Here is an 11,235-nt window from a genome sequence, read left to right as displayed (position 1 = left end):
GTGGAATATCAGTGGAAGTTGCATCTGAGATGGTACGTTGCAGAATATCTATGCCATACTTCTTATACTGATGGCGTAGCTTTCGATTAGGGTACGGATTTGACGGTTTCATTCGTTCCAGTGCCACAGGAATAATCCTGGATTTGGTGGGATGGATGACTCAGGGTAAGTTCGGTACATGGTATGAGATCTGGAGAGGGACAGCTTGGTGTCATGCCCAGTTATATCTAGAGGTCATAGTGGTGCGTCTCAAGAAGTCATGGGGGCAATATGGCACTGAGTGTTTTCTGTGTCAGACCTGATGTGATCATGGATGTGTACATCGTGGACATTCAAGATGTTGATAAATTATACGTAGAGCTGAAAGGGAATGTGAGTCATTGGCTTTAATGGTGACCCAGTCTTTTCTGGGCATGGGCTACTTAATCTGCATAGCTGGTGTACACTGGCAAGCCAAAAAATTATGACCACTGCCCCCCGCGACGTTTGAGTCCGCTTGGTGGCGCTGTGGGCGCATGATGCGGTAACAAAAGTATTTAAGCGGAGTAGACACGGACGATGGATCATTGTAGGGAAGAAATGAGCTACAAATGGAGACTTCCTTGACATAAGCGACTCTGACAAAGGAGAGATTATTATCAAACAGAGCCGGTGAACGAGTATCCCGAAAACGGCGAAAATGGTCGAATGTTCCTATGCTTCTGTTGTGAATATCTACAGAAAGTGGTAGAAGAACTGTCGTATCAGAGGGTTGGATCCCCTCAGTCGACGACGTCAGGTTGCAACGCCTGGGCTGCTCTCAGGTTGTAATCTCCGTCTTCGGCGGTTGTGTCTGTCTGTCTGTCTGTCTGTCTGCCTGCCCGTCGCTTCCTGCTGTCGCTGTCCGTCCGTCCGTCCGCCTGCCTGCCTGTTCGCTGCCGTCTACTGTCCGTCCGTCCGTCTGTTCGTCGCCGCCGCCAGCCGGTGCCCGCCGCCGCCGCCGCCGGTGCCCGCCGCCGCCGCCGCCGCCGCCGCCGGTGCCCGCCACCGCCGCCGCCGCCGCCGCCGCCGCCATCCGGTGCCCGCCGCCGCCGCCGCCGCCGTCGCCGTCGCCGCCGTCCTGACCCTGGTCTACGGCCGTCTTCATCCGTCTTCGTCTTTGTCTGTCCCCAGTTTCTGTCCTCTCCTCTTCGTTCTGTTCGTTCTTGTTTCTCTCTCCCGTCATGTCCGCCCCCACCACCACTGTCACTACTACCACCACCGCCATTGTCTATACCTCCCCTTCCGCCGCCTCCACCACTATAACTTGGTGTGCCCAGTCCCAACCCCCTCCTTCCATCCCACCTCTCCTCACTCTCCCTTCACCCTCTATCTTTGTCGCCCCCTCTCCCGCTTCTTCCTCCCGCTCCTCTCGTTCTGATCCCTTCCCCCCACTCCCCCAACCTGTCACTGCAGCTCCGGCTCGGGTGGTGGCCTGTCGGGCCACTGCCCATGCCCAGCTCTCCCCGTCACCTTCGCCATCACCGCCGCCACTGCCACCGTCATCGTCATCATCGCCGTCGCCTTCGCCTTCGCCTTCACCGTCACCGTCACCATCTCCGGCGCCGACTCCGGCCCCGGGACCTGCCCCTCCCCGCCACATTCCCGTTGTTCCCATCCCCCACACCTCCTCCACCGCCGTCAAGCGCCCCAGTGGCACTCCTGCTTCCTCTGCTTCCAAAAAGGCTGCGCCTCGTCCTCCTTCCCCCACCCATGATGCCATGGAAGTCTCCCCGCCTGTCCCTGCCCCCTCATCCTCCTCCTCTCCCCCTTCCTCCTACCGCTACCTCCTCTCCCGTCCTGATCCCTCTCTCCTTGAAGCCCGGAACCTCACCCTCTTCCTTCGCCAGCATTGTCCTGGTGCCCCCATCTCCCTCCTCACTCCTCGCCGAGATTCGGTCCTCATCTCCTCCCCCAGCCTAACCCTCCACACCTACCTCCTTTCCCGCATCCCTGTCACCCGCTTTGGCCCTCATGCCTCTCTCACCCCTGCTCCTTCACCACCTCCCTCCCGCCAACCCCAACCTCCGCGTCGCCCGCCAACTCTCACCGCCATGATCACTCGGCTTAGTCCAGTGATCACGGAGGAGGAGGTGTTGGCGGAGCTCAAGGCGCATCCCCATTTGGAGGTGCGTGCGGTTCGCCGCATACATAACGCTGCCGGCCCCACCCGCCTTATGCGGGTTTTTTCTGAGCACGCCCCCTCCATTGACCGTCTCCTGAAGGAGGGTGCCCTCCTTTTTAACCAGTGGTACAAGGTCGACCCCTCCCGTTCCCCTCCTCAATCCCTGCGCTGCCAGAGGTGTCTGCGCTATAACGCGCACCCCACAGCTGAGTGCCGCGAGGCCCCCACCTGCCCGCATTGTCGGCAAGCGTACTTCCTCAGGCAGTGCCCTAACCTCCAATCCCCTCCTTCCTGCAATACCTGCAATCTCCCCCATCCCACCTACTCCCAAAAGTGTAAAGCCCGACCCCCTCCAACCACTCCTGAACTCACCGTCCCTGTCCGTCCCCTGGACGCCCCCAACCCTCCTGGCAATTCCCTTCGTCCCCCCCCCCCCACCGCTGAGGACATCATCAGGTTCCTTACCATCGTCCTCCAGAATGTTCATCCCTTTCAGCGCCCACACATCCTCCAACAGATCTCCCTCGCCGCCCGTTCCATATTCCAACTCAAGATGTATGCCACCTACTCCAACAACCAGGCCCATTTCACCTTCTCCCGCCTCGACACCCTCGTCTAAATCCCTATCATGGCGCGACACCAACGTATCCTTTTCAACAACATCCGCTCCCTACCCGCCAACAGGAACCTCTTCCTGCACACCCTTGCCACCCACCACGCGGATGCCTTCCTCCTTAATGAAACCTTCCTCCAACCCCACCACACCATTCACACTTCGCCCTACCTCCTCCACCGCTCCGATAATCCCCTCCCAATTGCGCGTGGCGGAGTTGCCATTGGTCACCACCGCCAGATCCCCGTTCGGCTCCAACCTCTCCTTCCCGACCCCACCGAACACCTGATCCTTAGTCTCTTCTTCCCCGGCCTTACCGTTACCTGCGCCACCATCTATGTCCGCCCCAACGCTCCTATTCCCTTCGACTTCCTCTCCCACGTCGATCGTACCTTTTCCTCCTACGTGATCGCCGCCGACCTCAACATCCATAGTCGTTCCGCTGCCCAGTTACGGCGATGGCATCGGTTCCTCTCCACCCTTCAAGGTGACCTCGTCCCCATCCCCCGGCATACCCGTCCTGAATCCAACTCCACTCCTGATGTTATCCTCTCCTCCCCCAACCTCCTTGGCCGCATAACGGTGGATGTCCTGGAGCCTATTGGTAGCGACCATCTCCCTGTCCTCCTCACCGTTTCAGACGGTCGTCGCCCTCGCCCCGACCCTCGTACTGACCCTCCCCCTAAGTATGTCCACGACTATTCCCGAGCCGACTGGAATGCCTACCGGGATACCCTTTCCACCCAGGTCGATAGCCACCCTCTCACCTACCACCACCCTGACGATGTCACCCATGCCACCTCCTTTCTCCAGCAGACCTTGTCTGCGGCCGTGGAGGCCCACGTTCCTACTGTCGCCATCCACCCCCACCGTCCTACCTTACCCCCACAGGCCGTTCTCCTCCTCCGTGAATCCCGTCGTCTCTACCATGCCTTCCTCTGCACGCGTGACCCGGACACACTACGCGCCACCAGCAACTCCAGCGACACGTTCGTAATTTGCTCACGGCTAAGAAACGCCGGGACTGGCGACAGACATGCATCCGTTTAAATGCAACCCTACCAATCAACTCGTCCAAGTTCTGGACGGCCTTCCGTCGCCTTACCAGAACTAAACCCTCCCCCTACTATCCTCTTCTCCATGATGATCACCCCTTCCCTGACACCCTTAGTAAGGCCAATCACTTTGCCTCCTACCTCTCCGATGTCTTCTCCATCCCCGACGATCCCCAGTTCGATTACTCCCTCTTCCCGGATATCCGCGATCGAACTGACACCTCTGTCCCTCCCCTCGCTCCTGGTTTCCAGTACTTGGACAACATTACACACACGGAACTCAATGCCCCTATCACTACACAGGATCTCATTGTTACACTCCGCACCAAACGCAACACCGCTCCTGGTCACGATCGTGTCACCTACCGTCACCTTCGTGAAGCTCCTGTCTCTTTCCTCTCCACCCTGGCCAGGCTCTACAATGTAGTCCTGTCCACCGGTTACTACCCCGACCTGTGGAAAACCTCCCGTATCCTCATGTTCCTTAAACCTGGCAAACCGCCGTCCGCCGTCCGCCGTCTCCTCCTACCGTCCCATCAGCCTTACCTCGGTCTTCAGCAAGGTCCTGGAATCTATCCTCACCCGTCGCATCCACCAGCATCTCCGCCAGCACCGCCTCCTTCCCGTCACCCAGTGTGACTTTCGGCCGTCCTTCTCTTCCGACGACCTTCTCCTTCACCTCACTCAACTCCTTTCCGAACAGCTTAATTCCCGTCGCTCCGCAATCTTCCTCTTCCTGGACCTCGAACGTGCATATGACCGCGTATGGCATTCCGGTCTCCTCTTCAAGCTCCAAACCTTCGCCCTTCCCATTAACTACGTCCGTCTGATCGGCTCCTTTCTCTCCCACCGTCCTTCCCATGTCACCATCCATAACACCGATTCCTACACCTTTTTCCCCTCCGCCGGTGTGCCCCAAGGCTCCGTCCTCTCCCCCCTTCTGTACCTGTTGTACACGGCGGACATGCCGCCGCCGTCACCCCCCGTCCACCTTCTCCAGTTTGCCGATGACACCGCCTTCCTTGCCCTTGCCCCCACCCTACAGCGCTCCCAACGCCTTCTCCAATCCCATCTTGACCGGTTCACCGCTTGGTGCAACCAGTGGTTGCTCAAGGTCAATCCTTCCAAAACCCAGGCGATCATTGTAGGCAAAACCACCCCTTCCTTCCGCCTCCTTGATTTCTATCTCACCGTCTATGGTCGTCCCATCGCCCTCACTCCCACCCTTAAGTACCTTGGCGTCACCCTCGATCGTCGCCTCTCCTGGACTCCCCACCTCCGGACAATCCAAGCCAAGGCACGCTCCCGACTCAGTCTCCTCAAGCTCCTCTCCGGCCGTACGTGGGGTCTGGACCCCTCCACCATCCTCCACACCTATAAATCCCTCATCCGCCCTATCCTTTGTTATGCCCATCCAGCATGGATCTCCGCTCCCCCTACCTTTTATAAATCCCTCCAAATCCTTGAACGCCATGCTCTCCGCCTCGCCTATCGCATCCGTCTCCCCTCCCCCACGCGGATTCTCTACGATCTCATCCCCTTCCCCCACCTCCCCCTTTTCCTTGAAAGGATACGGATCCTGTACACCTCCCGCAAACTCGATCCTCCTCACCTGCTCTTCTCCCCGATCCTCTCCCACCCCCGCCCGCTGCCGCGCCTGTATTCGCACGTCCCACCCGGTCTCCACCTCTCCACCCTCCTTACCCTCTCCCAAGGTGGCTTCCGCCAGCTCCCCCTCCCTGATGATGCCCTCCTCCCTTCCATCTACCCCTCCTACCAACTTTGATCCTCCCGCCCTCCTCCTGTACTTATTCCTCCGTGCACCCTCCCTCCCTCCTCTCCCTTTTCCCTCCCTCCTCCTTTTCTCCCCCCCTCCTCCCCCGGGCCTCCCCTCCCCTGTTCCTCTCCCCTGCCCCCGACTCCTCAGCCATTGGCATCCTTTTTCTCCCCTCTCCCCCACCTCCCCCTTCTACCCCTCTTGGCAGGTCCCCGGACTCGCACACGTTACGTGGACATTCGCGCGCCGGAGGTCGCCGCCATCAGTGTTTTGTGTGTTTAGTGTTTAGTGTTTAGTGTTCACCGTCCGCTCCATCGTTCACCAGTGCCATCATCATCTTCAGTGGTTGTGCGTCGTCTCATCAGCTAGCAGTGTGGATTATCGACGAGTGTGAACGGCTCCGTGATTGTCTCTATGTGTCTCCTGTTTTATTGCCCACCGCTCTGTGACTTATGTGTCTTCTCACTGTTTTTGCTGCTTGTGTCTTCTATGGCTGAAGAGCAGCGTAGTGTGCTGCTGACAGCCTGCCTGTTGTACAGGTTTTAAAATAACAATAAAATAAAAAAAAAAAAGAAGAAGAACTGTGAAACTACCACTACGTTCTGAATGGTTCCGTCCACGACTCTTCACAGAACGTGGGGTTTGGAGGCTTGTCAACCCTGCCAAGTAGGATAGATGGAGATCTGTGGCATCTACATCAAACGAGGACAATGCTGTTGCATGCACAAGTGTTTTGAAGCACACACGTTCACTGTACGTTGTTGAACATGGAGCTCTGCAGCAGACCACCCGTACGTGATCACATGTTGAACTAACGAAATCGTCAATTAAGACTGCAGTGGACACGAAGCCATCACGACCGTCCATCAATGAAAACATGTTTGCTCTTCGAGTGAAGATTTTTGCTACACTAGGTCGATGGTCGTCTCCACAAACACCAACATCTGAATGAACAGCAGGTCCCAACGTGCTGCACTTCACGAATGCTCCAGGAATGCAGCAGTATTATCCTGTGGGAGACATTCTCCTGCGCTTGCGAGGGAGCTGTGGTAGTAAACGAAAACACGCTGACAGGTGCAAACCATCTGCATCCCTTCACGCTTGATGTCTTCCACAATGGTTGTGTCATCTTTCAGCAGTATAACTATTCGCATGTCATTGCCAGAACTGTGGTACTGTGGTTTCAGGAGAATTATAGAGAACTCACGTTGATGCCTCTGCGACCAGGCTCGCCTGATGTAAATCTTATGGAACCCTTGTGGACTGCTATCGGGTGCCATCACCACGTACGCAAATCAGCGGCTCATTCTTTATGTGTATTACATGACCTATATATCCACATCTAATGCCCCGTACCTCCACCAATCTATCAACAAACTGTCTGGTCCCTGACCTCTCAGACAATTGTTAATGAATGTAGGGTGGCGATGATAGTCCGATGTGATGAGATTTAGAATGTGTGAGCATAGTTTCTAGTAGGTCGGTTACTGAGAGTTAAGGGACTTCAGCCCATGCTGTGGAATCCTGGCACCGATTAACACACTTTTAAAGTGACAAGTGCCAAAATGGAAACCCTGTCTTTCACATATCCTGCTGGCAACTCTGCTACATATGCATGCTGGGAGATGGCATCTCAGTCACAGAAGTAGACCATTGGCTTTCAGTACCAGATTTATTACAACTCTGTCTTATCAGTACTCAACTGATTAAAAAGAACAGGATATTACAGTTCTTGGTTTTAAAGCTTGTTTTTGTATTTTTGATTTTAGTTTCCTGTTCAGCATGTGGAAGGTAATAGTTACCCTCTGATATTCACTATAGCTGCATTTTTTCTTCAAGTGCGTTTTCATACTTACCTCAATAATAAATAATTTTATTTGATTCTTAAAACTGTAATTGTTTAAACTTGTATGTCACCTGTCAGTTATTACTAGCGTAACTATGGTGACGTGGATCACTCACACGCAGAGGTTTTAAACTGTGGCAAGCATGCTATGACCAACCTTTCATTTTCATATTTTTTAGAATTGACGAGTTACACTTAGTTGCGAGAATATAGCTAACGTCGCACCCACGTTGCAGTTTTTAGTAAGCAGCTGCGTCTTTATACGTTCCACCTTTCTCATGTTTTATTATTTACGCAAATATCTTGAAGCTGGTTAAGTTTCTCACTTTCACTGAAAGGCAATTTGCTGCATCTTTTCGAGACTCGCGGTAGTACTTCGTGATCTCTATAATACCACTAAGTGTTCGTTTAAAGCCTGGCTCCATAATGAGATACGACACAGTTTTTCTATTTGTAAGCTCCCACACCCTTTAATTAATGTGTGTCATAAAGACTTAACTGTTCACTTAAACTGATAGGCAATTTCCATTTATGTACATAGATCCGAGATACTGTTACAGACGTTGGTAATGTAGCCTACATGTAAATACGGTGTAACCAGTAACGTTATTACGATTTCACTTGTTCACGTTTTATTATTTTGAAATAATAGTTGTTCATAAATACTTTTCTCTTTATCCTTTTACAAATATGAAGGCTGTTGTCTAACACCCGAAACTACTAGTCAGATTCTAAATTAATGTATTAATATATTCCTGTGACCAAGAAAATTAAAATGTTTTTAAGAGGTAACAGTTTCTCACAGTCTTTGTAGCTGGGCAACAATGGTATGTAATATCAACACAAAAGAGACTCAGTGGCGCGTTCGCAAATTGTCTATGAACCCTGAAGTGAGTGACTTAAAATGATTCGATTCGAAGCAATTCCATTCTCAAAAATTACATTTCAGAGATACGTTGACTATAAAAGAAATTTTTCTAAGTACATCCAGTGGAGGCCTGTTATAGCAACTGATAAAATCTGTCATTGCCTTTCTAAATCTCGAATTTAAGCGATTTCCTGTATTCACTGAGAGAAATGCAATAATCATACCCAGTTGCCATTCCAGAAAAACTAAAGACAAAAACTAATAAATAAACACACTGAGAAAGTTAACTCATTTGAAACATATAAACTGAAGGACAATAATTTCCGAATATTATGACAAACGATATCTTTCCCTGTATGGGAAGTATTCTTAATTTCTTTTTGTGAAATTTCAGGCAATGCTGACACACCATTGATGTATGAAGAGTTTAAGGATGCAAAGTGGCATGACTGGCTCCTAGAGGTGATTTCATCAGTTGGAAAAGCCACACCACCGCCAGACGCGACCACCGGCGCACCGCCGGCAGACGCGATCACCGGCGCACCGCCTGCAGACGCGACCACCGGCGCACCGCCGGCAGACGCGACCACCGGCGCACCGCCGGCAGACGCGACCACCGGCGCACCGCCGGCAGACGCGACCACCGGCGCACCGCCGGCAGACGCGACCACCGGCGCACCGCCGGCAGACGCGACCACCGGCGCACCGCCTGCAGACGCGACCACCGGCGCACCGCCGGCAGACGCGACCACCGGCGCACCGCCTGCAGACGCGACCACCGGCGCACCGCCTGCAGACGCGACCACCGGCGCACCGCCTGCAGACGCGACCACCGGCGCACCGCCGGCAGACGCGACCACCGGCGCACCGCCGGCAGACGCGACCACCGGCGCACCGCCGGCAGACGCGACCACCGGCGCACCGCCGGCAGACGCGACCACCGGCGCACCGCCTGCAGACGCGACCACCGGCGCACCGCCTGCAGACGCGACCACCGGCGCACCGCCTGCAGACGCGACCACCGGCGCACCGCCGGCAGACGCGACCACCGGCGCACCGCCGGCAGACGCGACCACCGGCGCACCGCCTGCAGACGCGACCACCGGCGCACCGCCGGCAGACGCGACCACCGGCGCACCGCCGGCAGACGCGACCACCGGCGCACCGCCTGCAGACGCGACCACCGGCGCACCGCCTGCAGACGCGACCACCGGCGCACCGCCTGCAGACGCGACCACCGGCGCACCGCCGGCAGACGCGACCACCGGCGCACCGCCGGCAGACGCGACCACCGGCGCACCGCCGGCAGACGCGACCACCGGCGCACCGCCGGCAGACGCGACCACCGGCGCACCGCCGGCAGACGCGACCACCGGCGCACCGCCTGCAGACGCGACCACCGGCGCACCGCCTGCAGACGCGACCACCGGCGCACCGCCGGCAGACGCGACCACCGGCGCACCGCCGGCAGACGCGACCACCGGCGCACCGCCTGCAGACGCGACCACCGGCGCACCGCCGGCAGACGCGACCACCGGCGCACCGCCGGCAGACGCGACCACCGGCGCACCGCCGGCAGACGCGACCACCGGCGCACCGCCGGCAGACGCGACCACCGGCGCACCGCCGGCAGACGCGACCAGCGGCGCACCGCCGGCAGACGCGACCACCGGCGCACCGCCGGCAGACGCGACCACCGGCGCACCGCCGGCAGACGCGACCACCGGCGCACCGCCGGCAGACGCGACCACCGGCGCACCGCCGGCAGACGCGACCACCGGCGCACCGCCGGCAGACGCGACCAGCGGCGCACCGCCGGCAGACGCGACCACCGGCGCACCGCCGGCAGACGCGACCACCGGCGCACCGCCGGCAGACGCGACCGCGACCACCGGCGCACCGCCGGCAGACGCGACCGCGACCACCGGCGCACCGCCGGCAGACGCGACCGCGACCACCGGCGCACCGCCGGCAGACGCGACCACCGGCGCACCGCCGTCAGACGCGACCACCGGCGCACCGCCGTCAGACGGGCCCACCGACGCACCCCCGTCAGACGGGCCCACCGACGCACCCCCGTCAGACGGGCCCACCGACGCACCCCCGTCAGACGGGCCCACCGACGCACCACCGTCAGACGGGCCCACCGACGCACCCCCGTCAGACGGGCCCACCGACGCACCACCGTCAGACGGGCCCACCGACGCACCACCGTCAGACGGGCCCACCGACGCACCACCGTCAGACGGGCCCACCGACGCACCACCGTCAGACGGGCCCACCGACGCACCACCGTCAGACGGGCCCACCGACGCACCACCGTCAGACGGGCCCACCGACGCACCACCGTCAGACGGGCCCATCGACGCACCACCGTCAGACGGGCCCACCGACGCACCACCGTCAGACGGGCCCACCGACGCACCACCGTCAGACGGGCCAACAGATGAAGCTACAAGTGGGGCCACCGATGGTCCTACGGGTGGGCCATCTGATGCCCCTGCATCCACACCAACCCCAAACAATTCTTTGTCGTTTGCAGGCAGCTCATTTGTGATAGTGAGTGCAACACTTCTGACTCTGGTAGTCTCTTGGGGCTGATAGAATTGATCTCACGAACGGAATTTATTATTTTTTAATTTTTTCATTATCCTGCTATCTTGATAGTGTTATTGTGGTTTTGAGAAACGTTCTGATCTTAATAAAGCTTCAAGTATAATTTTTCGGGAATCTGTGCACCTTTATGCTTAGTAGTTGATTTTATACATGTGTTTTGCTTTATTCCCTTTAGTGAATAGGTTTTACTACATTGTGGTTGATGCTCTTACATGTGATCACTGTTTGTTTTATTCTGGAAGAGATCAACCATGAAGTATGCAGGTTGTTCGCTGTTGCCAGCTTGTCATCAACTAATACCACAGGTCCCACGTAAG

The 11,235-nt window shown here is 56.8% G+C and overlaps 1 protein-coding gene across 1 annotated transcript; it reads left to right on the top strand.

Moving 5' to 3' along the window:
• Positions 1-270: 270 nt before the first annotated feature.
• LOC126413086 (mucin-1-like) lies at positions 271-10,859 on the top strand. Its single transcript, XM_050082982.1, has 2 exons — positions 271-372; positions 8,778-10,859. The coding sequence occupies exons 1-2, from the start codon at positions 271-273 to the stop codon at positions 10,857-10,859; spliced, it is 2,184 nt and encodes a 727-aa protein (XP_049938939.1).
• Positions 10,860-11,235: the final 376 nt, after the last annotated feature.

This window comes from Schistocerca serialis, chromosome 7 (assembly GCF_023864345.2).
Source record: "Schistocerca serialis cubense isolate TAMUIC-IGC-003099 chromosome 7, iqSchSeri2.2, whole genome shotgun sequence".
Taxonomy (NCBI): domain Eukaryota; kingdom Metazoa; phylum Arthropoda; class Insecta; order Orthoptera; family Acrididae; genus Schistocerca; species Schistocerca serialis.
The sequence above is the reverse complement of the archived record's forward strand: the minus strand, read 5'-3'. Positions and strand labels throughout refer to the sequence as shown.

Bases quoted from the DNA above. Each gene is read 5' to 3' on its own strand.
- LOC126413086 (XM_050082982.1), top strand. From the start codon at position 271: ATGGCACTGAGTGTTTTCTGTGTCAGACCTGATGTGATCATGGATGTG. The intron at 373-8,777 runs GTGAGTCATTGG...TGATTTCATCAG, and splicing joins ACGTAGAGCTGAAAGGGAAT to TTGGAAAAGCCACACCACCG.